Raw genomic sequence first — 26,952 nt, forward strand, 5'->3', positions numbered from 1 at the left:
ATTATCAAGAATGTCATGCTCTACCCACTAGGCCAGTGGGGCACTCTTACTATTTTTTTATTTTTTAGCCATTAGGATAGGTGTGTAGTGATATTTCATTGTGGTTTTAATTTAAAGTTTATGTATTCATTCTCTGAGAGAGAGAGAATCCCAAGCAGGCTTTGCACTGTCAGCACAGAGCCAGACTTGGAGCTGGAACTCACTAACCTAAGATCAAAACCAGAGTCTGAGTCTAAATCAAGAGCTGGAGGCTCAAGGGACTGAGTCACCCAGTCGCCCCTCCAATGGCATTTTCTATTACTGGATGCGCACTGCGATACTCTGCTGTCAGATAATCACTAGGCTTGTTCCCTCACTTCATGCAGCTCTATTCCATTGTCACTTCCTCGGAGACATTTTCCCCAACCAACCTTTTAAGATAGTCCACTCCTTCAATCTTTCTCCCTTGCCCTACTTTTTCTTAACAGCGCTAACATAATGCAAAGTATTACACATCAATTTGCTTATTTGTTTATTCTTTGTCCCTCACTCCCTACCCCGCCAGAAGCTCCTTAGAGGGTTTACTGTCATGCCCCCAGGCCGTGGAGTAGTGCCTGGCACATAGTAGGTACTCAATTAATAATGCAGTGCTTGATAGGCTGGAAAAAGTGAGTAAATGTAAAGTGAGAAAGACATGTCTACTTCTAAGTCAGGTGCCCGTTCAGACTTCATGCAAAGTGGGAGCGCCACCTCTCGGGAAGCCAAGTGACTCCAGAACGAAGGAAGTGAGTCACAGAATCTTAAAAAAAAAAAAAAAAAAAAAAAAAAAAAAAAGCAGCATGCCGGAAAAGCAAGAAAAAGCAGTGCCGGAAGTTAAACGTCGGAACGTTGCTCCTTAGAATGACACCCGACCCTCCAGAGGAAGCGTGGGCGAGTGGTGTTCTGCCAAAACGGACTCCCCGGCAGCCGAGCCGGAAAGAAGCGTTCCGCGCCTGCCGGCGCCAGGAACCACGTGGGGCCGGGGCGTGTTTCCGGTGCCGGCTTCCCCAGCCGGAGTTGCAGCTCGAGCATCTGGAGGGGTGAGATGGGTTCTGGGTCCTGAGAGGAGGGGGAGATCAGTGGGGTCGGGGTCGGGGGAGGCCAAGGGGTCGGATGAGTCCGGCTCTGAGAGGTGGCCAGAGGGATCGGTTGGGAGGGAAGGGCGGGGCAGCGCCGGTGGACAGGTGCAGACCTGTCAGCGCAGGTCCCACGCCACGTGGACTCGCCTTTGTCCGAGGCTACCTTTCCGAACATCGGGCCGCGACGACTGGGATTGTGCCTTATTTGTCTGTGTCGCGTGCAGTGCTGGGCACGGAGTTGGGGCTCAGTAAGTTCTTGCTGAATGAATGAATGAATGAATGAATGAATGAATGAATGACGGGTGTGTGTCTGGGTTTCTCCGTAAATTCTCCGAATTTATAGGAATTCACCGTATGGGTATAAGGAGTATTTTGGCTCCTTACCCCCATTTTCTCCTGTGGAATCTCTGCCTGTCTCGAGCTTCCATTGGGAGTTCTCCGCCAGCCTTTGGGCTTTGTCTCTTTTTCTCGGAGGTGCAGGGTGATTACCATTTAAGATATTTTCTTTGCTCTTATTGAGTGCTGGGCCAGGAGGCTAGGTGCCAGGGACAGACACAGCAGTAAACCATACGTGTATACAGGCCGCAGACCAGTGGGGAGACAGACCCACAAACAGAAAATTCAAATATGTTAAGGTGCTGTAATAAGAGGTTAAAGTACAGGAAGAGAGAGCCAGGAGGTGGTGTGGCGATCCACATTAGGGATTGTCTTTCAAGGTCAGGGGCCTCCTCCATTCTCATCTTGGGTAGACAGAGCAGGTCATGAGCCCAGTCTTCTCTGTAAAAGGCGAGGTCTGGGATAGACATTCTCTAGGCCTCTTTCCTGCACGATGTCCCATTTCACGTGGCCCTAGTTCTCTCAAGATCCACCTTTTACTGGTTTGTCAGAATCTTCATGATGTCTTATGATGGAGCATAAATTGCATCGGGAAATTGGGAATTTGGCCTTCATTCTGGTGCCCTAGATTTGTTTTCTCGTTCGTAAAATGAAAGGGATTCCAATGAAATAATCTCTAAACCCCCTTTCAGTCCTAATACCATGACTGTGGTAGTAGGTCAGACCGTTTCATTCTGCTTTTTGCCTGACACCACTTTATCCCTCTAGTTTCCCTTCTCTGGATTATTCACAAAATGTCTTCTTCCTTTTTTTTTTAACATCCCCTACCTTAGTTCTGCCACAGTGTTGGATACAAAATAGATGCTTAATGGAAGCTTATTAAGTCAAATGCCATAGAAATTATATGGTCCCTGCTTTTGCACGCTCCCCCATCCTGGGATATTAGTTCAGAATTAAGGGCACTGAGGAGGAATTGGGTTTTTGGGTTTCTTTGTTTTTTCTTTTAGGGAAAGTTCTTTTTTCCTTTAGGTACTTTTTTTTTTTAACAAAATGTCCTTTTTTTTTACATTTATTTTATTCTTGAGAGAGAGAGAGAGAATGAGTAGGGAGGGGCAGAGAGAGAGGGAGACGGAACCTGAAGGAGGCTCCAGTCTCTGAGCAGTCAGCACAGAGCCAGACAAGGGGCTTGAACTTATGAACTGTGAGATCATGAGCTGCACCAAAGTTGGCGCTCAACCGACTGAACGACCCAGGCCCCTCTCTTTTTAATTTATTTTGAGAGAGACAGAGTGCAAATGACGGGACGAGGAGCAGAGAGAGAGGGAGAATCCCAAGCAGGCTCCACGTGGTGAGCAGACAACCTGATGTGGGACTCGAACTTATGAAACTGAGATCATGACCTGAGCCTGACTGACTCAGGTGCCCCCTTTAGGAACATTTTTTATACGTGTGCTCTTCTAGAGTATTTTCAGTGCGGCACTTGTGGTGAACGCATTTTTTTTTTTACCAAAGAGACTTTTGGAGTTGGCTTGACAGATATAAACCAGCTTTATGGGGTAATCCGCTTGAGAAGGATAATGATGTAGGCAGGATATTCAGTGCTGTTTCATCCCTGCAGCTGTCTATCCTCAGGACCATGGCCAACAGCGAACGCACCTTCATTGCCATCAAGCCTGATGGGGTCCAGCGTGGCCTCGTGGGAGAGATCATCAAGCGTTTTGAGCAAAAGGGATTCCGCCTCGTTGCTATGAAATTAATTCAGGTAAGTGGACTTCATTCTTCATATTTCTGTTCTCTCGGAGTACAGGGCAACGTTGTACGTTAGCCTCTCGGATTCTCCCTTCCCCTCCTTTGTAGTCTTCCCCACGAAGGGTGAACACAGATGTCCTGAGACCTGGAAACAACTCGGTGGCTGGCGTTGTGGCTGAGTCTTGCAACAAACCAATTACTGGGACTTTGGAAATAGCCTCCCTTTCCCTTTAGCAATGCAGAGTTCCATATGTTACCGCAGCACTGTGATTTCTGACTCAAAGCCCTGGGCATGTTTGAGCTCCTGGTCTTGAACTTCTTGAGCAGATTATTTCAGAGAGCTTCTCCCCTCCCCCACCTCCCTCTCTGAGGCAGGTTGTTTGTCAGCAAGGAAATCTTTCTGTCCTTACTTACCGCCCACTTAGTGTGTAGCATATATTAGGCGCCATCAGGGGATGTTGGGGGGAAAGCTGTGGTTTTGGTCTTGGGGGAGCCCCCCCGAAAACAGTAGAGAACAGACGCATTTGCAACACACCTGCCAAGCAGTATTCCGGAAAAATGAAAAGAATTAATTGGCCAAGAACCCTTTTTCAGACAGGCCTGGGAAATGAGAATTCAAATTCTCAGAGCAGATAAATTAGGGGACAGTCTTTTTTCCCAGCACTAGAGTCATCTTTGGACTCTGCTGGTGCATTTTAAATGGAATTTGGTTTGCAGTGTAGTTCCCGCGTGGTGTTTTGGGAAAACCGCTTTAGTGTAAGGGGCGGGGTGGGGGGGGGGTAGATGGGTGTTAATGCAGAGGGGGGTACGTGATGGAGTCGTTAGTGCCGGGTATCGGGTCAGTACTGCTTTCCAGAGAGTTTGCATATTAAATTAGGTTTTGAAGGTAAAGCGAAATGAACAGTATTGTTGATCACATGTGCTGGACGCATGTGTTTTCTGTAGCCCTCACGATGACCCAGAGGTGTACTTATCTCTATGCCTGTGGTCGTTGGAACCTGGGGCTTGGAGAGGTTAAGTAATGAATCTGAAGGCATGCAGTCAGTGATGCAGGGAAGATTTTAACCCGGGTCTCTCTGACTCCTAAGTGTGTGCATTTTTCCTGTTATACCAAGTTCCCATCCAGGGTGTGGGCTTGGTGAAGAATGGGTCGAGGGATGACTGCCTTGAGTCTAGGGTTGTTTATAGGTGACTTGGAGGAGGAAAGACCTGATGTCCCCTCCTCCAGAAAAAAAAAAACAAACCACGCTGTAATCTGTTCTGCAGATTAAAGATAATCAGAAGCAATGACTAGAATTAAAAGAGTGTTCTGGTAAGGGAAGGTCAAGTCAGTGTGTCCGGAGGCTACCCCTACCAGTCTTCCATTTGGATTGGGGGTTGGTGGGAGAGGGTGAATTGCTAACATGGCGTGATCATGCGGCTGTGTGATTTTACTTTGGCAAGTAAGTATCAACCAGAGGCTGAGCGGCAGGATGTTCTGAATGTGCTTTTTGGCAGCAGATGTCCACGCTTGTGGGTATCCCTGCAGTGTGCCCTCCACAATGCAGTCCTACAGAACTGGGAAAACTAAGGGTCCTTGTTAGACCCTGAACAAGTGTGTGCGCAGTGGCAAAGAGAGAACACAGCTGGGTGAGTCGGGATTGCTAGGCAGGTGGTTTCCTCCCCAGCTAATTTGATTTGGTCCCACATACCGTCCTTGGCAGTGTGACAGTTTCTAGTTCCTTCTTCATCAAAATTATTTATTGCTAGATGTCATCTTTTTCCCCTCCCTTTTTTTTAAAGTTTTATTTATTTATTTTGAGAGAGAGACAGCGCTAGCAGGGGAGGGGCAGAGAGAGAGAGAGACAGAGAGAGAGAGAGAATCCCAAGCAGGCTCCATGCTGCCAACGCAGAGCCAGACGTGGGGCTCCAACCCATGAAACCGCAAGATCATGACCTGAGCTCATACCAGCAGTCAGACGCTTAACCATCTGAGCCACCCAGGGGCCCCAGATGTCACGCTCTTTTGAGTGGTTTGTGTGGAAATCGCATAGTTGCCATACCCGCCTTCATCTTCTGAATAAATCTGAAGTATCCCTGAGAAGTGGCCGGGTTCAATTTGCTTCTCATCCATTGCCAAGACCCCCCCAACCCTGACTTCCTTTTCACGTTTTAGTTGAGGCTTGCTCTCAATGAATGGAAATTCATTGTATTGTTAGTTTTCCTGTCTGAGTTGGGATGGCTGGATTCAATTCTAATGTTCTGTGGTTCTGTTCTGATCAGCCAAGGCCAGTAGGGGGGACATTGGTACAAAGCTGACGCACTTTTAGTCTCTGGCACAGCTCCCCTCTGGTAGTGTTGGGAAAGGTTTGGTTTGTAACAGAATCAGTGCGCTACGAGCTCACGTTTCAAACAGCAGCGAGTGGGAAATAACTAGATGGCTGATCCTTAGATAGTTTGAGGGTCAGTTCTCATCCTCTGTTCCGTGAAATAGGCTTCCGAAGACCTTCTCAAGGAACACTACATTGACCTGAAGGACCGTCCATTCTTTGCCGGCCTGGTGAAGTACATGCAATCAGGGCCTGTGGTTGCCATGGTGAGTGCCCACGTGTGGGGGCATTGACGCGAATGACTCAGTTGGGAGCCAAGAGTGTGCGCTGTGATTCTCGCCTCTGACACCAAGTCCTCACTTAATACAGAGGGAGTGGGGGCTGGGAGGATTGGACAGTTAGGATGTGAGTTGGCTCTCTGACCCACCAAACACAAAATACATTTGTTTGCTGAACTGAAGACTCATCGCGACTCAAAGCTGGGAGCGATCGGCAGAGTCTGCCTGATTCTGCACTTCTGGAGGGAGGCAGATTGTCTCTTGTTTATTGCAGTGTATATGGGTTGTCCTCATTGTGCCACACTCTCTTCCAGACGCTGGGGATATAGTCATGAATGAGACAACACAGGAACTTATTTTCATAGCTTTCCTTGCCTATACATCTTGAAGGGGAAGATGGGCACATAATGAAGAAACATATATACATATATATATATATATATATATACATATATATATATATACACATATACATGTGTATGTATATTTATTTATATTCATATATATATATATATGTATATCTATTAGCTAGTGATCAGTGATTTGCACAGAATGAAATAGGATGATGTGACAAGTGACCGCTTTAGATTGGGTGGTCAAGGAACATGCTTTTCAAGCTGAGATCTGAGTGAGAAGGAGCCAGACGTACACAAAATCACACTGAAGAGCATTCTCAGCAGGAAAACAGCATGTGCAGAGGGCCTGGGCTCTTGAAGGACAGAAGGAAGGTTGGGGTGGCTGAAGCCTGGTGGGTAGAAGAGAAGGTCAGATGACATGAGTTCAAAGATACGGGCAGGGGCCAGATCAGGCAGGGCTGTGTCGGCCATGTACTTCATGGGCTCTGGGACGAATGCCTGGGAGGTTTTACACTGGGCATTTTTAGAGACTGCTCTGTTCAGAAGGGATTATAGAAAGGCAGGAGTGGAGGCAGGGAGACTGGTATTCCCGTTGTTGGGATAAGCAGATGCTCCATAAACGTTTCTTCAATGTTAAGGGGGCTTTTTTGTTTTCTTGTTTTGAATTAATAGTTTTCAGATTTTCTGCTGAGATTGGTTTTCTTCCTTGACCATTTGTTCTTTTATCCTTGGAGGTCTGGGAGGGGCTGAATGTGGTGAAGACAGGCCGGGTGATGCTGGGAGAGACCAACCCTGCGGACTCCAAGCCCGGGACCATCCGTGGAGACTTTTGCATCCAAGTTGGCAGGTGAGAGTTGGTGCTTTTGCCTTCTTCCAAAATCTGAGTTAGGTGACACGAGAATGTGGGTTCCTCGGGTACCCGGCTGGCTCAGTTGGTAGAACATGTGACTCTTGATCTTGGGGTTGTAAGTTGGAGCCCCATGTTGGGTGCAGAGATTACTTTAAAAAAATCTTTTAAAAAGGCGGGGGTGGGCACCTGGGTGGCTTAGTCAGTTAAGTGTCCAACTCTTGATCTCAGCTCAGGTCTTGATCTCACAGTCGTGAGTTCAAGCCCCATGTTAGGTTTTGCACTGGGTATGAAGCCTACTTTAAAATAATAATAATAAAAAAAAACATTTGGGTTCCTGAGTCTGGGATGGACATGATGCCATATGCAGATGAATTTAAAATAAGTTCATTGTGTTTCTCCCTCTGAATTTGGAGTCTGGCCTGGTGAGCTCCCTGCCACCGGCCATCGACATCACTGTGGTTGTGCCTCTCTCGAGAGGGTAGGGCCTGGGACAGCATACCTTGTTGGCCGGAGCCCGTTCACTGCTGGCATCAGTGTTGCTAGGAGGGCCAGATATGGGGAGGGCATCCTTCATCCTGACCTTAACTGCAGCTGTGGGCTTTTTCTTTTAACACGAACTAATGTACACGGAGCTTTGGTTCTTTCTGCTGCAGTGGCTGCGAGCTGTCTGGCAGTGGGTGTCAGGGGGAGCTCCTGGGCAGTTTAATCCTTTGGGTCTCGGTAACGTGGCCATCTCTTCCCCCTTCCAGGAACATCATCCATGGCAGTGATTCCGTGGAAAGTGCGGAGAAGGAGATTGGCTTGTGGTTTCAGCCTGAAGAGCTGGTGGATTACAAGAGCTGTGCTCAGAACTGGATCTACGAGTGACGAGAGAGCAGACCTCAATGCTCTGCCCGTTCCAGCCCCTCTCCCTCCCGTGAGCAGGGGGCCAGCCTCTAGCAAATCCGGTTATTTTTGAGAACTTCCTTGTAATGCGGAGGGGAACTCCTGGAGCTGGGAGTGCTCCCTGAACAGTATTATGTACCACCATCAGATTAAAATATCTCATCCCAGTATAGGATCCATGGAGTTGGTTACTTTGTATCGCCTTACTGCTTTGGATTCTTTTTTCCTTTTCACGTACTCTGGATAACTGAGCTAATAGTGTAAATACTATATAAAATATTTTTATTGGCCTGAGAGATCTCTCTCTCTCTCTCTCTTTCCCTGTCCCTCTCTTCACCCTGTATCCCATCCACTTTTGACACTGAGCCAGTCAGCAGCCATCCAGGAAGGATCTGCTAGGATCTGCAGAGGATTCATTGGAAATAAAAGCCTTTCTGCTCTTGAGAAGCTCTCAGGGACTCAATGGATGGGGAGTGTGAGAAGTTGTAACTACTCCAAAACAGAAAGGCTGTGTGGACAGTGGGCCTGGGTCCCTGGGATGACCTTAAAAGAAGCAGGCGAGGGGCGCCTGGGTGGCACAGTCAGTTAAGCGTCTGACTGTTGGTCTCGGCTCAGGTCCTGATCTCACAGTTTGTGAGTTCAAGCCCTGCATGGGGCTCTGTGCTGATGGTGTGGAGCCTGCTTGGGATTCTGTCTCTCCTCCCTGCCCCTCCCCCACTCGTGTGTATGCTCTCTCAAATAAAACTTAAAAAAATTTTTTTTAACTTTTTATGTTTTTATTTTATTTTTGAGGGAGAGAGACAGTGTGAGTGGGGGAGGGAAGACAGAATCTGAAGTAGGCTCCAGGCTCTGAGCTGTCAGTGCAGAGCCTGACGTGGGGCTTGAACTCACAGGCTGCAAGATCGTGCCCTGAGCCGAAGGGACGCCCAACTGGCTGAGCCACCCAGGCACCCTGAAACTTAAAAAAATTTTTTTAAAAAAGGTAAAATCTTGTAAGTAGCTTTGATTTGTTAGGGCACTGATTTGGTTGCTTTAATGGGCAAGCTGGAAATTTACTTACCTTTTTTTTTTAATGTTTATTTATTTAAAGTTTATTTTTTATTTTTTAGAGAAAGAGAGGGGAGGAGACAGGATCCCAAGCAGGCTCTGCACTGTCAGCACAGAGCCCAGTGCAGGGCTTGAACTCAGAAACCATGAGATTATGACCAGAGCTGGGACCGAAAGTCGACGCTTAACCCACTGAGCCACCTAGGCGCCCTGGGACTTACTTACCCTTTTATTAAAAATGGACAGCATTGTGACTATAGTTCACAATACTGTATGTATACTTGAAATTTGCGAGGAGGGTAGATCTTAAGTGTGCTCACCACACAAAAATAAAGAGAAATGGTAACTATGTGAAGTGATCGATAACGTTCATTAGCTTCATTGTGGTGATATCACGCTAGATGTAAATTGAAACATCAAATCGTATACCTTAACTACATACAAGTTTTATTTGTCAGTTATACCTCAGTAAAGCTGTAAAAAGCCCAGAAAGTCCACATAGCTAAGTGGAGGCAGTGATGGTGAGGTTATGAGCCTTGAGGGGGTCCGGTGACTCCTTTCCTTCTAACCAACGTAACGTGGGTTACCACCCATGCCTAACAGCAAGTTGGGAAAGGGAGTGGAGCGTTCTTTCAAGAGGGTAATCCTGGATTTACCCCCTTTGCTCCCCGCCCCATCTCATTGGCCAGAACTTAGTCACGGGCAAGTGTCTCCCTGTAAGAGAAAGTGGAACCTTTTTTATTTGGTTTTTATTTGGGCGACCTTGTGCTTGGAGAATACTCAGAAATTCTCTGAGAAGGAGGCAAGTGAGAACAGATGTTGGGGACTATGACTTTTGCCACAAACTTGAGCGGCTTTTCTTTCTTGGTATTTTGCCTGTGCCCTGGCTTTGGTAGAGAGTAGGGAGGAGGGGAGTTGGGATGGGGGCTTCCGTGTCCTCCCAGTTTCCCTGGGGCATCCCTGACAAAACTAAGATTATTTAAAGTGCGCAATGAGAGTTGACCTTTGCATACTTCGTGGGAGGATTTCCTCCACGAGGGGCTACTGTTTTCTCGTCCAGCTGAGGACTAGAGGCATTTCTGTTGCACGCAAAGCCTGGCCTGTTTGTTTTGGGGGGAGTGAGATGAAGTGCCAGCCCTTTGGGGAATGAGTATATGTGTCGTGAGGCAGGGTCAGGGGTCACACCTCGCCCAGTTAAGGGCAGTCTTTGCAGGAAGGACAGAAAAGTGAGCAGAAGGCTGCCCCTGCAGGGAGGTATTAGTGACGGGGCCAAAGGGGCAAACAGCTCTCCAGAGAATTGTCCGGTGAGATTCCCAGCCTCCTTCCCACAGTTGACATTGGATAACTCCGAAAAAGAAGTCCAAATTAGGGCTTGGCCTCGAAGCCACAGGGAACACTAGTCGTCTCTTCTCCAGAATGAGGGCTGTGTGTTCATGCTCTGCGACCAGAAGTTTGGGAAGCCAGCAAGGTGTAACAGGGCTGGACTGTCTGTCGCCTTGCAGTCAGGACTCACGGGTGCAAAGGCACCCAGCTCGGAGGGGCCCATTCAGACCAGGTTCCACACAACCCAAAGGCAGAGGGGAGTCATGGTGAAACAAGAATGGGGTTTATTCCAGGGAGGCCACCACCAGGAAGACAGTGGACCCTCTCAAAGACTGTCTCCAAAGGACTGAAAATACCTTCCAGGTCTTATGTTGTTTTGCTTTTTGTTTGCTTTTGTTCTTTTAAACATTTTTTAGAAGTTTATTTGTTTTGAGACAGAGGGAGTGCGGGAGGGGCAGAGAGAGAATCCCAAGCGGCCTCCACGCTGTTAGCACAGAGCTGGCAGTGGGGCTCGATCTGATGAACAGGAGATCACGACTTGGGCTGAAATCAAGAAGCAGAGGCTTAACTGACCGAGCCACCCAGGCACCCCATTCATTGCTTTTTTGTTTTTAAAGCATCCACACACAGCGTGGAGCCCAGTGTGGGGCTCAGACTCACGGCCCTGAGATCAAGACCTGAGCAGAGACCAAGAGTTGGACCCTTAACCGATTCAGCCCTGCTTCTAGGTTCACATAAAGCTTACGTGGGACAAAGGTTGGTGCGTACCCACAAGTGAGCAGCGAAGGTCAAATCACTCACTGTCTTGCAGTCAGTCACCCTGGTCTTGCTGGCTCAGGGCAGTTCTTGTTGCTTGAGGGGGTGGTTTGTTTCCATCGCGGGATGCTTGCCTGCAGGGTTTTCTGTCTGAGTGAAGAGGGAAACTAAAAGGAAGAATTTAATCAATTAGCGAGTTTGAGGTCAAAATGGAGGTAGTTGAAGCCCAGTTTCAATCTAGCAGGTACAGCTTGTCAGTGCAGTGCCAGGAGCACTAGGGTGAGGACATAGGGCTCCTCTTGATCAGCTCACTGTCCTGAAGGGAGACAGACAGATACAGGGCTCTCACCATCTCGGGGTACAAGCGCTGCTGGATGGGGGTCTGGAAGGGCCGAGAGGAGGGGCCCGCCGCCTCCCCAGGGACCTGGGAGCCCCCCCAAGGGTGGAGAGCCCTCCGCAAACATGACAGGTCTGCTGTAAGACACTCGAGAATCTTGTCAGGGGTAGGTCTCAGGCTGAACTGGAGAACCTGACCGGAGTGTGTGTGCGTGTGTGTGTGTGTGTGTGTGTGTGTGTGTGTGTGTGTGTGTGTCGGCAGAAGGTACACAGTGTGTGTGCGTGTGCGCGCGCACGTGCCCGCGTGTGTGGCGGCAACAGGTACCGAAGGGAGGGTGCGGACTGGACGTGCGTAGCTGCGCCCCGGCCGCGGGACACCCGGGTGGAGAAGCCACTTCCCGCTCCGGAGACCCCACCCACTGCGGGCGAGCCCGGGGCGTGGACAGGGGCCCCGGGCCCCGGCGGCCTCGCGGGTTGGGCGGCGGGGCGTCCGGGGTGTGGCCGTCGCAGGGCCCTCCCCCCGAGCGGCTCCCGACCCCGCTGCCAGCTCCACGTCGCGCCTCCCGCCCCGCAGCGCAGCCAGCTTCCCGGTAAGACGCCGCGGGCGCGCTCCCCTGTCGCCCCCCGGCCCCTCCCCGCAGGCGCGCTCGCCCCCCCCCCCCCCCCCCCCCCCGCTCCTCTCCCCCCTCCTCCCCAGGCCCGGTGCCGGGTCCCTTCCGGCGGGGCGGCGGCGGCCGGGAGGCGCGTGTCCCCGCGGAGCGGGCGGAGGGGCCGGGGCGCCCGCGGGGTGGGGGGAGGCGCGGGCTGCGTCCCTTGTCCGCGCGGCCGCCGGGCCCTGAGCCGCCCTTGTCGCCCGCAGGCCATGGCCCACCAGGAGCGCACGTTCATCGCCGTCAAGCCGGACGGCGTGCAGCGCGGCCTGGTGGGCGAGATCATCAAGCGCTTCGAGCAGAAGGGCTTCCGCCTCGTGGCCATGAAGTTCCTGCAGGTAACGCGGCGCGCCGCCGGGGTGCTCCTGCTTCCGCTCCCCGCCGTGGCCCTCGCCTCCGCGGCGACACAGCCGCCCGAGCCCAGCCCCGAGGCCCGCGAGCCCCGGCGCCCTCCGCAAGGTTAAGCGGAGGTGACGTGTCGCCTGCCCGGGCTCGCTGCCTGCGGGGGAAGCCCGCCCCCGCCCGGGCCTATGCCCCGGCCCCCGTGGGCTGCAAGTGTGTGTGTGGGGGGTGAGGCTGCAAGTGCCCGGGGGGGGGGCGGTGGCGGGGGGAGCCCTCCCGCAGCCGGCTCCCTCCAGCTTAGGGCAGTGCCTGTCACTTCCACGCCACAGGTGGGGGCACAGATCTGGACCTTAAGGGATAAGTATTGAAATCTTAACCAGACCCATCTGGGAAGAATAGAACGTTCTCGGTTAACATCTGAAATGTTTACAAGGACACTGGGAACGGACCTCTCTCTGGCGTATTTCCTTCAACGGCAGACCCTCCACATCTAGATTTTCTTTTTCTAAAAAAAAAAATTTTTTTTTTTTTAACATTTATTCATTTTTGAGACAGAGAGAGACAGAGCATGAACAGGGGAGGGGCAGAGAGAGAGGGAGACACAGAATCTGAAACAGGCTCCAGGCTCTGAGCGGTCAGCACAGAGCCTGACGCGGGCTTGAACCCACGGACTGCGAGATCATGACCTGAGCCGAAGTCGCGGCTTAACCGACTGAGCCACCCAGGTGCCCCCCACATCTAGATTTTCAAATCACCTACTCTTTAGGGTTGTACCATCCCTAATGCCAGGGACATTATGAGGGTATCTTCATGATCTGAACAGTCTTTCTACTAAAAGAGTGTCAGGGTTTGGAGAGGATAATTATTTTATAGATATACGTGTATATATCTATACACATGTATGTATATGCGTATATGTATGTGTATATATATATATATGCACACATATTGCATACATGTATACACACTTACATATGAATGCGGGTTAACATATAACTGGACTTCTAGAAAAGCCGTCCTTTGAATGGGGGGTTCTGGGGATGGGATGGATCCATACTTGAGCCTCTCCAGTTTACTTCCTAACTGCAACCTCCTGTTCAATGCCAGGCCTCGGAGGAACTCCTGAAGCAGCACTACATTGACCTGAAGGACCGCCCGTTCTTCCCTGGGCTGGTGAAGTACATGAGTTCCGGGCCGGTTGTGGCCATGGCAAGTGCTTTTGGGGGGGTATGGAGGAAAATAAGGGCTGGTACAGGACTGGGCTTGCACAGTGCCCGTGTGTCTTTTTAGACATCGGCCCCAGCTACTCCAAATGCCTTGTTTTACAAACGGAGCCTGCTGGAGTTACTCAGTCGACAGAGCTGCTAGGAGCTTGGGAGGCAAAAGCAAGGGGAAAAAGTTGTCTAATCCAGTGCTAGAAATAGAGCAGTCGATTTCCTCCTGTGACATTTGTGTCCAGTTGGGAAGGAAGAGAACAGGGGGTACAATAAGGAGGCGCAGAGTCGTGGAGAAAGTGCACCTCCTTCCTGTTCTCTGAGGATGGCTTTGTTTCTGCTCTTCCCTGCAATGCACTTTTTGTTTTCATGCAAACCTAGTGTCCCGTGCTAAGAGTCTGATGCCCATCCCACTGCCCCTGTTCCAGTCTGATCACTTTTCTCCACCCTTCCGTCACCGTTTCTTGTCCGTGTTTGTGGCTGCAGAAGGGCCTTCAGTCCTGTTAGCCTTCCTCTCAGGCTGGGAAGTTCCTGGGTTGGGTAGGTGGTTTCTCTGTCTCCTCGCAGCGTGCCCGGGATGGAGTGCAAGCACCTTACACCGGCCCCTGCTGTCTGCTGGGGCCGGCTGGTTGGCCATGTCACTGACTGGTCTGATTGAAGTGTGCCATCAGGCAGGGCTGAGTGTTTGTTCCCGGTGGCCCCAAAGGACAGATCTGATGCAGTTCCTTTTCCCTCCTGTCCAGGTCTGGGAGGGACTGAACGTGGTAAAGACGGGGCGAGTGATGCTTGGGGAGACCAACCCAGCAGATTCTAAGCCCGGCACCATCCGTGGGGACTTCTGCATTCAAGTTGGCAGGTGAGTCCCGAGGGGGCGCCAATGATGTGTCCTCAAAGCCACTTAAAAAGGGTGGGGGGTGGGTACAAACCATTTGGGGCATATCCCAATTTTAGGAAGGCTTGAACTTTTAAAATTAGGTGGTAATGATCACTGGATGAAAGCTCCCTTAAAGAGTTACTTCCCCCTGGGCTACTTAAAATTTTAACCAAAACTTCACAGAAGGGAGCTGCATGTGGTAGGTCTCAGGGGACACAGCCAAAGAGCCTCTGCTCTGTGCGGTGCTGTGTCTGTAGGCGTGTCATTTAACCCTTTGGTTCCCTTGCTGTATAAAATCTGGGCAAAAACCTTACAGAGTTTAAGATCCAAGTGGAATAGAGGGGTTGGGCGTGTGAATGTCTTGGCGGAGCTTTGCAAATTAGTGTTGTAAGAAAATGCAACAGAAATGGCCCCCGATGGTGAATGTATCCCATCTCGTCTGGTTCTCGGTCTGGTTCTCCCTGTTTTTCAAAATGAGAGAAGTAATGTTTTGTGGCACAGCAGTCTTGGGGTACAAACACTCGTTTTGGAAGCGGGAGCATAACAGAGCTGATCCACGGGATGCTTTTGATCCAGTACTCTTAGAATTTTATAGTTGCTTTTAAGAGGAAATGCCTTGGGTCTCCTGCTTCAGGTGGCAGTTTGGCGGGAAAGGTCTGCAGCGACCATCCTTTGCTTCAGCCGCGAACAGACTTTTGCACTCTAAAATGTGGTAGCCAGTGATTGTTGTCTCTCTCAGGAACATCATTCATGGCAGTGATTCAGTAAAAAGTGCAGAGAAAGAAATCAGCCTGTGGTTTAAGCCTGAAGAATTGGTTGACTACAAGCCTTGTGCTTTTGACTGGATCTACGAATAAAAGGTGGATGGAGCATCAGTCCCCTTCGGCACCCCCTGATGCGTCCCCGGACACTGCTCTGCATTCCACTGACTTGGAAGCCAGAGAATCAATCTTTCTTTTCTAAAACTTACTAATAAAGCCCTCGGAAACTGGTGCAGCCTCCTGTGCTTACTTGATGCCAAACTGGAAGAAGTGACTTGGTCCCTTGGCTTTCATAGCATTATCCAGAAGCAAATGATCCTACTTGCGGTGGAAGAACGGTCTGCCCCTTGTCAGCATCTGGGTGCACTTGTAGACTCTAGGAGGGAAAGTAGTGAGGCGGACGAGGACAAGTGTGGCACTGGTTGTGTGAGTACGGAAACTGAAAAGGAAATAATGAAAATAAGTATCGCAGCTGCCTTAGAGGATGTAGAAAAAGGTGGGTTTCCGTACACAGAATTTGTTGAAACTCGCCAAGGGTGAAACGCGGACCAGTCAAGTCCAGAGTTACATCTTTGTTGACTGAAAACTGGGCGAGTTATGTCTGAAGAAATGGAAGTCTAAGGACATCTGTAAGAGGAGGATGATGCCCCTGCAATGCAGGTGTAAAAGAATGTGGGGCACCTGGGTGGCTCAGTCGGTTGAGCGTCCGACTTCGGCTCAGGTCACGATCTCGCGGTCCGTGAGTTCGAGCCCCGCGTCGGGCTCTGGGCTGACGGCTCAGAGCCTGGAGCCTGCTTCCGATTCTGTGTCTCCCTCTCTGTCTGCCCTCCCCCGTTCATGCTCTGTCTCTATCTGTCTCAAAAATAAATAAAACCTTAAAAAAAAAAAAATTGGAGGTTACAGGAATATGTGGGTTTATGAATAGCTATGTTCTGTTAGGCAACTGGTGAAAGTTGATATGCGACTTGCATATAAAAGACTCCGTATTATTTAAGAAAATTTTTTTTTCCCCTCGGGGCGCCAGGGTGGCTCAGTCGGTTAAGCTTCTTTCTGACTTCGGCTCAGGTCATGAGCTCACTTTCGTGAATTTGAGCCCCGCGTCAGGTTCTGTGCTGACAGCTCGAAGCCTGGAGCCTGCTTCGGATTCTGTGTCCCCTCTCTCTCTGCCCCTGCCCTGCTCGCACTCTGTTTCTCTCTCTCTCTCAAAAATAAAGATTAAAAAAAAATTAAAAAAATTATTTTTCTGTATTCTTTTTGAGAGAGAGTGAGAGAGCATGAGCAGGGGAGGGTCAGAGAGAGAGGGAGACACAGAATCTGAAGCAGGCTCCAGGCTCTGAGCTGTCAGCACAGAGCCCGACGTGGGGTTTGAACGTGCGAACCGTGAGGTCATGACCTGAGCCGGAGTTGGATGCCTGACAGACTGGGCCACCCAGGTGCCCCATTGTTACTTTTTTAAATGCATATTGCTAGACTAGAAAACAATGACAAAAATACATTGACAGTTTGGTGCAAAAAATGTTACAAGTCAACGAGTTCAACATTTTCTAAATTATTTTTCAGTGTCACATTTAATGTTTATATACGCTACGTGCTCTCACTACATTAAGTAGAAGTTTGATTATTAAAGTTACAGATGGGACAGTCCCGAGGTTCAGCATTTTTTTTTTTTAATTTTTTTTTTAACGTTTATTTATTTTTGAGACAGAGAGAGACAGAGCATGAATGGGGGAGGGTGAGAGAGAGGGAGACACAGAATCTGAAACAGGCTCCGGGCTCTGAGCGGTCAGCACAGAGCCCGACGCGGGGCTCGAACTCACGGACCACGAGATCATGACCTGAGCCGAAGTCGGCCGCTTAACCCACTGAGCCACCCAGGCGCCCCCCGAGGTTCAGCATTTTAATGTGTCCCCCGGTGATCCCTCTGCACACGGGCTGAGGTACTTGGATTAGCAGCAGCAGTTAATTATGGGCTTATTTTGTGTGAAGGCTGTTCTAACAACTTTACATCCATCAGTTTATTTACAGTCTTCACAACTCTTAGGAGGTTGGTATCCTCACTTTACGACTGAGGAAACGGAGCCAGATTACAGACTTAACCAGTAAAGGAGTAAGGTTTCAGTGCCGGCAGCTGGATTCGGACCCCACGCTCTTGGCCACTCTGCTTTACCTAGTTTTCCTTCCAAGTGACTCCAGAAAATTATAAGGTTGGAGGGTAACTGGAGTCAAATTTGGAGTGGGGAAAGCTGTGGACTTTACGGTGTGGACTTAAGGACTTACTTTGGTAGTGAATGAGAAAAGGTGGACTGTGGTGAGGGTAAATCCTATATACCAGCTAGGTGTGTGAAAGCAGTTAACTCCTTCAGAACCTTTTATGATTTCAGTACAACTTTTATTTGAACGTGTATTACACGCATTGTTTAAAATGCGTTACTTTAGGGGCCCTGGGTGGCTCGGTTGAATGTCCGACTCTTGTTTTTTGGCTTAGGTCACGATCCCAGGGTCATGGGATTCAAGCCCCACATCGGGCTCTGTGAGTGTGGAGCCTGCTTAAGATTCTCTCCCTTGGGGCGCCTGGGTGGCTCAGTCGGTTAAGCCGCCGACTTCGGCTCAGGTCATGATCTCGAGGTCCGTGAGTTCGAGCCCCGGGTCGGGCTCTGTGCTGACGGCTCAGAGCCTGGAGCCTGCTTCTGATTCTGTGTCTCCCTCTCTCTGACCCTCCCCCGTTCATGCTCTGTCTCTCTCTGTCTCAAAAATAAATAAACGTTAAAAAAAAAAAAAATTAAAAAAAAAAAAAAGATTCTCTCCCTCTCCCCTACTTGCTTGCCCTCTCTCTAAAATATATATACATATATATATATACACACATATATATGTATATAAAACCTTTAAAAAACCAAAATGCTTTATTTTTTTCATCATAATATGTTCTTTAATCTCCACCCCTTGGTTCCCTCGTGCCCCCACCCACCTCCCCTCTGGTAACGGTCAGTTGTTGTCCAGAGTTGAGTCTGCTTCCTGGTTTGTCTCTATTTTCCCTCCTTTGCTTGTTTTTTAAATTCCACATTGAGTGCAATCGTGGTATTTATCTTTCTCAGATTTATTTCACTTAGCATTATACTCTGCTCTATCCATGTTGTTGCAAATGGCAAGATTTCATGCTTTTTATTTATTTTTAAAGTGAGAGAGAGAGAGAGAGAGTGGGAGTGAGAATCTGAGCTGTCAGCACAGAGCCTGATGCAGGGCTTGATCCCACAAACCATGAGATCATGACTTGAGCCAAAATCAAGAGTCAGATACTTAACCAACTAGGCCACCCAGGCACCTCCCATTATTTTTTATAGTGTTTTATTATTTTTATTTATTTTTAAATTAAAAAACATTTTTTAAATGTTCATTTTAGAGAGAGTGTGTGTGTGAGCAGAGGAGGGGCAGAGAGAGAGGGAGACAGAATCCTAAGCAGGCTCCAGGCTCTGAGCTGTCAGTACAGAGCCCGACATGGGGCTCAAACCCATAAACTGTGAGATTATGACCTGAGCTGAAGTCAGACACTTAACTGAGCCGCCTAGGTGCCCCTATTAATTTATTTTTAAAGTTTATTTATTTTGAGAGAGAGCACACACAAGCGGAAGAGGAACAGAGAGAATCCCAAGCAGGCTCCACACCGTCAGCACAGAGTCCGACGCGGGGCTCAATCCCACAAACCGTGACATCATGACCTGAGCCGAAATCAAGAGATGCTTAACTGACTCAGCCACCCAGGCGGCCCTTTTTTATTTTTATGGCTGAATAATACTCCATTGTATTTATATATACACTGTATTTTCTTTACCCATTTATCTATGGATGGACACTTGGGCTGCTTCCATAGTTTGGCAATTCTAAATAATGCCGCAATAAATAACGGTGCGTGTATCCCTTTGAATTAGTGTTTTTGTATTCTTTGGGTAAATACCCAGTAGTGTGATTGCTGGATGGTAGTGTAGCTTTTTGTTTTTTAAGTTTATTTGAGAGACAGAGAGAGGGAGAGGTGGTTCTAGTTTTAACCTTGAGGAGCCTCCATACTGTGTTCAGTGGCTGCACCAGTTTGCATCCCCACCAGCGCATGAGGGTTCCTTTTTCTCCGCATCTTCGCCAACACTTGTTTCTTATGTTTTTGATTTTGGCCATTCTGACAGGTGTAAGGTGATATCTCATCGTAGTTTTGATTTGTATTTCCCTGATGGTAAGGGATGATGAGCATCTTTTCATGTGTCTGTTAGCCATCTGTGTTTCTTCTTTAAAATGCATTACTTTTTTACAGGGTTATTTGCTTTTTGTCAATAGGCAAACCCTATTTGGCCTGCTTGTGAGACCGGCCAAAGAGGGTTACGCCAGCCTCAGCAAGTCTGTAAGAGGAAATCCTTTACTGTTCTCCCTGATCTCACAAGGCTGGGTAAACAACACAGGGCTAAAAAGTTACTTATTTCTGGGAAACACTTGTTACTCTTAATGCATATGCTGGGCATAAAGCACACCAGAAAACTAGTTTCCTAAGAGGCTTAAAGAATAATATATATATGTTAAAGCTCATGGGACTGTAAATGAGAGCCAAGCTGGGAATTCCCATGTACTAGGCAACTATTCAAGCCATTTAAGGTAGAAAGCAGATACTGTTTTTCTTGGAATGTGTTCTATATTTCTAAAGTGTGATGATGAAATTAACCCGGGAAGAGACTCAATCCATTATCTTACATCCATAAAATTCTCTGCAGCTTTTTTAGTAAATGTTGAGTAACTTACCAAAGAGACTGTTGGTAAAGGAGGGTGTCTTGCATTTCCTCTTCATGTAAACAACAAGAGCTAGCTGGGATAATTTTTAATTTTTTTTAATTGATTTTTAAAAAAATTTATATCCAAGCTAGTTAGCATATAGTGCAACAATGATTCAGTAGATTCCTTAATGCCCCTTGCCCATTTAGCCCACCCCCCCTCCCACAACCCCTCCAGTAACCGTTTGTTCTCCGTATTTGTATCTCTTTTTTTGTCCCCCTCTGTTTTTATATTTTTGCTTTCCTTATGTTCATCTGTTTTGTATCTTGAAGTCTTCATAGGAGTGAAGTTATATTTGTCTCTCTAATTTCGCCTAGCATAATACCCTCTAGTTCCATCCACTTAGTTGCAAATGGCAAGATTTCATTCTTTTTGATTGCCGAGTAATATTACATTGTATATATACCACATCTTTATCCATTCATCCATCGATGGGACATTTGGGCTCTTTCCATACTTTGGTTATTGCTGATAGTGCTCTAGCTGGGATAATTTATATACAGCCTAGGAATTCTGTCTGCTGTTGAGGTTAAGGGAGCTTAGAAAAAAGTCCCCCATGGGGCACCTGGGTGGCTCAGGCAGTTAAGTGTCTGACTTTGGCTCACGTCATGATCTCACCGTTCATGGGTTTGGGCCCTGTGTCGGGCTCTGTGCTGACAGCTCAGAGCCTGGAACCTGGTTCAGATTCTGTTGTCTCCCTCTCTCTCTGCCCCTCCCCCACTCACATTCTGTCTCATTCTGTCTCTCAAAAATAAATAAATGTTAAGACTAAAAAATAATAAAAAATGAAAAAAAAAAAAAAAAGTCCTCTAGCAAGCATGCCGAGGCTGAAACAGCATGTTCTAAAGTGACGAAACCTCCCTGCCGGCGGTCGCACTCCCCTCTGCCCATGCCGTGCTTTTGCCATTTACCTTTCTATGAAATCCTGGCTCAAATGCAGCCACATCCACATATCCATCCATATTCTGTTCCTCCCTTGTCAGCTACCAGCAGATTCTTCCTCACTCATGTGCTTGCTTTCCCACAAGGGGCACAGGTTCTGGGAGGAAGGAACTGACCTGACTCTCTCAGAGACCTGTGATTGCTTACAGAAGGCACTAAGTACTTTGAATAAAAAAATGACACCCTTCAAAGACTAAAGCGTATTAAAGAACCGCTCCGATACGACTCAACTTTAACATTTTATTTTGTGTAAAAAAGGGCAAATTTAGTGAATTATTTTCATCTTGTACACAAAGTTATAATTTTAATGCTTTTCACATCCATGCTGAAAATTTGCAGTTTGGTAAAAATGAAAGGAACATAAGTTTCTCTGAAGGAATTTTTCACGCCATTATATACACTTCCTGAGAAAGTCTCAAACACTTTCTCAATGATCACAAGTTACCAAGAAAATAAAAGATTAAATTTGTACAGATATTGATCTATATATCAAATACATACAGAAATGATGTAAAAACCTTATGCAGTTTACTTTGACCTCTGTCCTCAAAAGATTTGCCCAGGGACAGATGCTTTTCTTTTGTATAAATGACTGTGGCTTTATTTAAAATATGAAAATCAAAGGAAGCAACCCAGTTTAATCACAGTATTTTTAAAATCCCTTCCCAATAGTAAAGGATCATTACCAAATATATAGCACCATAATACAAATATTGATGGGAGAGGGTATTCACATCACGCAAAATTAATATAATAAAAACAAACAAACACTGAAAACCCGTGTTAGTATCCGTAGAAGTTGTTGATAACAGCTTTAGCTTTCCTCATACACAGCAAGGAAAAGGTTAAAAGAGTTTAAACTACCAAAAATCCCCAAATAATCCTAACAGGAAAAAAATGAAAGCAAACCCAAGGTCAGCAGTACATTTTGAACCGTAAAAGAGAATGGGGCTATTGGGTTGTACGACTGGAGTTATGGCTAAGACACCAATCTCCTCTGCACTGACTTATTTCCTGTTTATCAGCGGCAGGAGTTAGAGCCTGAATGATGAGGAGGGCTTCAGATTGTGTTTAGGCTGCTAGGAAGTCCTTGCCAACCTTTAGCTGTTGGTCACGGGGTCAAGACAGGAAACACTTGGCGAACAGGTGGGAAATTCGAAAACACTCAGAGCCTGGTTTTGCTATATAATTGGAAGCTTACAGGACCTGGCTACAAATGAGCATTGTACACAACTCATTACCAGGCTCCAAATCAAATCCCTCCTGGGTTTCTCAGGTCCCTGCAGAGCCCCAAAGCCCAAGGTACTGGCAAAGCGCACCATGCAGCTGCTTCCTGTGCCCCTGTCACGTGTCATGGAACCAGAGCCTGAGAACGAAGGTCGTGGTAAGCCCTGCTTTGGAAGTCTTCCAGGCTTTAAGTTTATGGGAAGATTCTTTAAGTTAAAGATTTGGGAAGTGTGAGGATGTCACATTTACAGTAGGTCCCTCTCAGTAAGGTTGTTTAAGATAAATATCCAGTAACTTAACAGCTGAATTCACATATATTTGACACGTGAGAATCAACCTGGCGTTGATATGATCTGCATTTATGCCCCTAAAGAGTCAGTATTAAGAAATGTTGACATGCGATTCCATACATTCTTACACTATAAAGTAACAAATTTTACTTCCAGTAGCAACTACAAAACCTTATGTTATTAACCCCTCTTGCATAGAATGAGGTAAACCTGTGCGTATTACCAATGCTATTTATTCCCAAAAGTAGAGCAATATTTTAGAAAATAAATTGCTGGTTTTTAATGTTCTATGCATTTTAAAATTCAAACAAAAATCTCACCTAAAATGGTCTCCTGGGGCTTTCCATTACCGTTTTTTTAAAGCATTCCATAGGCTGAAGGACTTTAGAGGTTAATCATTTTGATTAATTTCTAATTAGCCCTACCTATATTCCAGAGGAGATGGCCAATGTTACCACTCTGAAGAGGCCAGGCTAAGACCCAGAAGCACTTCTAGAACAGATGCAATTAATTCCTGAGAGTTTAGTTTATGAACCTCACTGGTAAACGCTAGAGCTCTCTCATTCAGTCACAACTCAGAAGGTCTGAAAAATGCAGAGAGCAAACCTTTCACCAATTTACCCTTGTATCCTTTTTTTAAAGGAAGCCATGTGAATTTTAAAATAGGGAATGTCTGAAATGGTCCAAATCAGTTATTATTGTTAAAATTAATTTTGAATACAATTAAAAGACAATTCATACTATATATATATATATTTATATTTATATATATGGAATTTTAAGAAAATTAAATTCTCTTTCAAATTAGTTTTCTAACAAATCCAGGATAGTTAAAAGCAGAGCTGGAATGATTTTGAAATCTAAACGGATTTTTGGCTTTAAACAACTCTGAATTTGATTCCACTGGTAATACAGCAGAACATCTGTTTTGGGGTGTGGTTATACCAAGTATCATCTAACTGATGGAGGGAAACGGTAGAGGCCTGACCAGAATCCCTCATGTGGGGTATCTTTAGTAAGGAAAATAAAATGAACTACGGACAATATTGCATTTTCCCCAACCCCTCGACATGTAGACTGAGATCCTGTATATCTTGTCAACCATTCCAGTTTAACACTTTAGTGTTAGGATAATTTTAATCTTTTTTTTTTTTTAATTAAAAGAGAACATATAAAAGTATCCAGAGTTCTTCCAGTTTCATATAGAACTCCAAATAAATTTTCACAGAATGAAAAACATTTCTGTACAAACATTTAAAATGGGCTGCAATAAAATGCCAACAAGCAGAATTAATTACCCCTTCCATGATCCTATGTGGTGATGAACCCTCCCTGGGAGGGGGGTTCAGTTGCATATTTCTGCAGCAAAGGAAGCTGGAGATGTGACTGGCCTAACTTCTAAAATCCCAAAATCTCCCAACAGGTACCAAAAAGGTTCATTTGTAATGACAGTTCATTTGCATTTACAATTATATCCTTCTTTTAAATCATTTCCTTCAATCCTGCTACCTAAACTTTAATCTTACCAAAAAGTTAGAATTTCAGTTGTTAACAATGCACATAAATCCAAACTTGGAAAATATTACAAAATTCTTCCAAAAGCTTCAAATACAACACAAAAATTGTCCATCTTTATAAATTGAAAAATTTCCCCCCACGACTAAAATAGTTTCCCCACCCACCTGAAAAATCTGGAACTGAAATTTTCTATGTTTAGCAAAATGTCCCAGTGGAATAGCCCCGCTGTACAGCTCGGTTGATTATAAATCAGTCCTGTGTAAAACCCCTCCCCTCCCGCCCCTGGGTCCGGAGCCCGCCTCAGGGCTCCTGTTTGATGTAGAAGCTGGCAGAGCCATTGCTCTCCTGATCGGACGCTCCTTGGAGGAAATTATAATCCTCTCCATCTATCAACTCCTCCTTCAGCTGCAATGTAGTCACTGCATGAGAGAGATAAATGCGGGGGATGTGATTAAGCCTTTCTGGAAAATTCAGATTACTTTCAGTCTTCAGGTTCCACCAGCTTTATACAGTTAATAAGACTTCTTCATGTCTTCCGTAACTCTTAAAACTAACCCCCAGAAGTATGAACCTTTAATTCACTTTAATTCTTAAAATATATTGGCAGTTAAGAAAGTCCCAGAAAGGAACAATGCCGTAATCTAGACACTGCACAATGAACCTCTTCAATGAAGTGGTCAAGTTAATAGTGATCGCTGATTTGATGAGAATAATTTGAATTTTTCTTATAAGTAAGTATTCACTTTTATGTCAATGTCTATACAACAGTGACGCATTTCTTGCATGATTCTGAACTCTAATATTTAAAAGAAGTGACGTTAATAAATGACTTCAATATAATCTTATCGTCTCCAAGGAGTACCTTCATTAAAAAGACTCCCTGTAGAAAAAAGATATAAATTTGGTAATAATAGTAAAACAGTATTATAAATAATATAAAGTATGATATCATCTATGATAGACATGTTATGTTTATACATAATTTTCATATTCATAAAAATAAGTCATAAATCTGATATTGGATCAACACCTATGTTAAAACTAAAATCATGGAAAACTTGAACAATCATTTTAGGTAAAATAAAACTTTACTGACATCAGCAATGTGAAAATCATTGGTGCAAAATGGCTAATGATGGCAACAGCATCACCTAACAGCAGTACTGCCTGAGTCCTTATCGGAGGATCTGAGGACTTCCTTTTTTAAAATTTTAAGTAGGCTCCACGCCTAACATGGAACTTGAACACATGACCCTGAGACTGAGTTGCATGTTCTACCGACTGGGCCAGGCAGGTGCCCCTGATGACTTCCTTTTTAATGAAGACAAACCCAACAGTCTAGGCGGTCCTCGATTCATAAACAGGCCATGTTCTAGTAAGTCTTTATTTCTGTGGACAACTGTTTTTAAGTTTCTAGTATTTTCAGTGGGGTTTAGATTTCTTGACAGCCACTGAAGTCATGCTAGTCAGAGTCGTTAGGGACAGGAAGGCTTCTTTCTAATGCATGGGCAAAGATGAAGAAAAAATTGTCTTCTTTGCTGGGCCCAGCAGTGGCCTTGGGCAAAAACTTGAGGCTACTTAATACTGAAATTTTCCTTTTTTAAAAAAATAAATCCCTCTGAAGTTACTGTCCTTCAACACAATTATCCAGTAACTTCAGATTCCTCTGAATCCTTTCCTGGAGGTTCATGGTCTACCGTTACTTCCTACAGAACTCTCCTTCAAAAAATTACTTCCCTACTTTTTAAATAAAAATGGTCTCAGCTAGGTGCTAAAAACTAGTCTTAGTAACCACCAACTTCTCAGAAAGGTATTCAGGTTTCTTAAAGAAGTTACCGTTTAACCAAAACTGGGCTGGTCAAGCTCCAAATACTGGAAAGAATGGGTGGTCCTGTATGCTAACACACTGACTGGGATCCAATCCCACGGTGAGCAGTGCTCCCTTCCTTCTCCAATTTCTTCAGCACAAGGATGTGTTAAATCAGAGGTCACAAACTGTGTCCTTCCCACTCCCTCCTCCCATGGTTCTTTTAAATTTGACTGAATATTTGGAAGCAAGAGATTTCCCATTAAGACCCTGGAAAGTAGGGACACTTGGCCACAGACAGCCAGCTTTTCCAGGGGCTGTGGCTGGGGGAGCTGACTGCCAGCGCAAGCCTCCCTGGGCCGCGGTGCCTGCCACAATCGCGTTTGAGCAACGTGTGACTCCCACTCGTGCTGGCTGTGTTACTCTCTGAGATAACTCGTCTTCAAATCAAAGGTGCAAGTTTTGTTTTTTCCATTACGGATCTTTTCATTACAATTGGAACAAGACGATGTGCACATATATGGAATGGAAACTGGGAACTGCTTATACAGAAAGAAAAAAGTCCATTTATGAGAAGAATTAGGGCTCAGAGAGTATTTAGATGAACAGTAAGCCAACTGAGTTTACCTGAATCACTAACTAGATAGTACCACCATGTGGAACAATATTAAAATGGTTATATTTTTAAAGTCAAGTAGTGCAGTCACAGAAAAATACTTTCTTCCTGATCATATTTACAAAGATTAGTTTAAAAAATAGTGGTCTTTCGGGTGCCTGGCTGGCTCAGTTGGTAAGGCAATGGACTCTTGATCTCGGGGTGGTGAGTTTGAGCCCCACACTGGGTGTAGAGATTACTTAAAAAAAAATCTTTAAAAGAATAATGGTATTTGATATCTTAATAATTTAAAGAATACTCTTTTGAGAGAGGTCAATTCACTTCATTTTACTTTGGTATTTGTTTTGGTAGTGGTGTTAAAAAATTCAATAGTCCAAAGACAGAAAAGCGAATACACTAAGCCTATAATAACAGCAAAACAAACACCAATCAGATTGTTGGGAAACTCAAAGTAAACACGACTGTGCAGTTCTTCTTTTGCGTAATATAATTAACGATACTTTTATGGAGACTATCAAGAATATAATGGTTAACCTTTAAATCTAACCAACACATATTAATTGTTAAGGACATTTGAACA

General features: G+C 46.1%; 3 protein-coding genes and 1 long non-coding RNA gene across 22 annotated transcripts in view; 2 read left to right on the plus strand and 2 right to left on the minus strand.

The window, feature by feature from the left end:
* The first annotated feature begins 955 nt into the window (after positions 1–955).
* Positions 956–8,035, plus strand: NME1 (NME/NM23 nucleoside diphosphate kinase 1). 2 transcript variants are annotated; one of them, XM_019415750.2, is made up of 5 exons: positions 956–1,058; positions 3,052–3,195; positions 5,656–5,757; positions 6,860–6,972; positions 7,725–8,035. In XM_019415750.2, the coding sequence occupies exons 2-5, from the start codon at positions 3,070–3,072 to the stop codon at positions 7,840–7,842; spliced, it is 459 nt and encodes a 152-aa protein (XP_019271295.1). In that variant the 5' UTR covers positions 956–1,058; positions 3,052–3,069; the 3' UTR covers positions 7,843–8,035. The 2 variants fall into 2 exon arrangements, with proteins under 2 accessions (XP_019271295.1, XP_019271296.1); XM_019415751.2 differs by lacking the exon at positions 956–1,058 and adding an exon at positions 1,228–1,345.
* A 2,462-nt stretch (positions 8,036–10,497) lies between these two features.
* LOC109247268 (uncharacterized) lies at positions 10,498–11,432 on the minus strand. Its single transcript, XR_002071667.2, has 2 exons — positions 10,999–11,432; positions 10,498–10,773 (listed from the first exon to the last, which is right to left on the minus strand). It is a non-coding gene; the product is annotated as an uncharacterized LOC109247268 (long non-coding RNA).
* A 349-nt stretch (positions 11,433–11,781) lies between these two features.
* LOC109247265 (nucleoside diphosphate kinase B) lies at positions 11,782–15,394 on the plus strand. The gene is made up of 5 exons (XM_019415748.2): positions 11,782–11,912; positions 12,182–12,310; positions 13,422–13,523; positions 14,272–14,384; positions 15,142–15,394. The coding sequence occupies exons 2-5, from the start codon at positions 12,185–12,187 to the stop codon at positions 15,257–15,259; spliced, it is 459 nt and encodes a 152-aa protein (XP_019271293.1). The 5' UTR covers positions 11,782–11,912; positions 12,182–12,184; the 3' UTR covers positions 15,260–15,394.
* A 5,746-nt stretch (positions 15,395–21,140) lies between these two features.
* The window catches only part of MBTD1 (mbt domain containing 1), a 71,463-nt gene continuing 65,651 nt past the window's right edge, over positions 21,141–26,952 (minus strand). For 17 of the 18 annotated variants that reach the window (XM_019415731.2, XM_053893037.1, XM_053893036.1 and 14 more), the window contains one exon: positions 21,141–24,368. In XM_019415731.2, coding sequence (XP_019271276.1) covers positions 24,250–24,368 — 119 coding nt within the window. In that variant the 3' untranslated portion in view covers positions 21,141–24,249. The remainder of the gene's footprint in view (positions 24,369–26,952) is intronic. The other variant, XR_008418815.1, reaches the window with a different exon arrangement.

Source organism: Panthera pardus, unplaced genomic scaffold, assembly GCF_024362965.1.
Source record: "Panthera pardus isolate Hobbes unplaced genomic scaffold, ASM2436296v1 HiC_scaffold_3, whole genome shotgun sequence".
Taxonomy (NCBI): Eukaryota; Metazoa; Chordata; class Mammalia; order Carnivora; family Felidae; genus Panthera; species Panthera pardus.

What these genes read in the sequence shown, in the direction of transcription:
- NME1 (XM_019415750.2), top strand. Translation starts at nt 3,070, where the DNA reads ATGGCCAACAGCGAACGCACCTTCATTGCCATCAAGCCTGATGGGGTC. An exon ending in CAGGGCCTGTGGTTGCCATG is followed by an intron (nt 5,758 to 6,859) that starts GTGAGTGCCCAC and finishes TTATCCTTGGAG; the next exon opens with GTCTGGGAGGGGCTGAATGT. An exon ending in TTTTGCATCCAAGTTGGCAG is followed by an intron (nt 6,973 to 7,724) that starts GTGAGAGTTGGT and finishes TCCCCCTTCCAG; the next exon opens with GAACATCATCCATGGCAGTG.
- LOC109247265 (XM_019415748.2), top strand. Translation starts at nt 12,185, where the DNA reads ATGGCCCACCAGGAGCGCACGTTCATCGCCGTCAAGCCGGACGGCGTG. An exon ending in TGGCCATGAAGTTCCTGCAG is followed by an intron (nt 12,311 to 13,421) that starts GTAACGCGGCGC and finishes GTTCAATGCCAG; the next exon opens with GCCTCGGAGGAACTCCTGAA. An exon ending in TTCTGCATTCAAGTTGGCAG is followed by an intron (nt 14,385 to 15,141) that starts GTGAGTCCCGAG and finishes TGTCTCTCTCAG; the next exon opens with GAACATCATTCATGGCAGTG.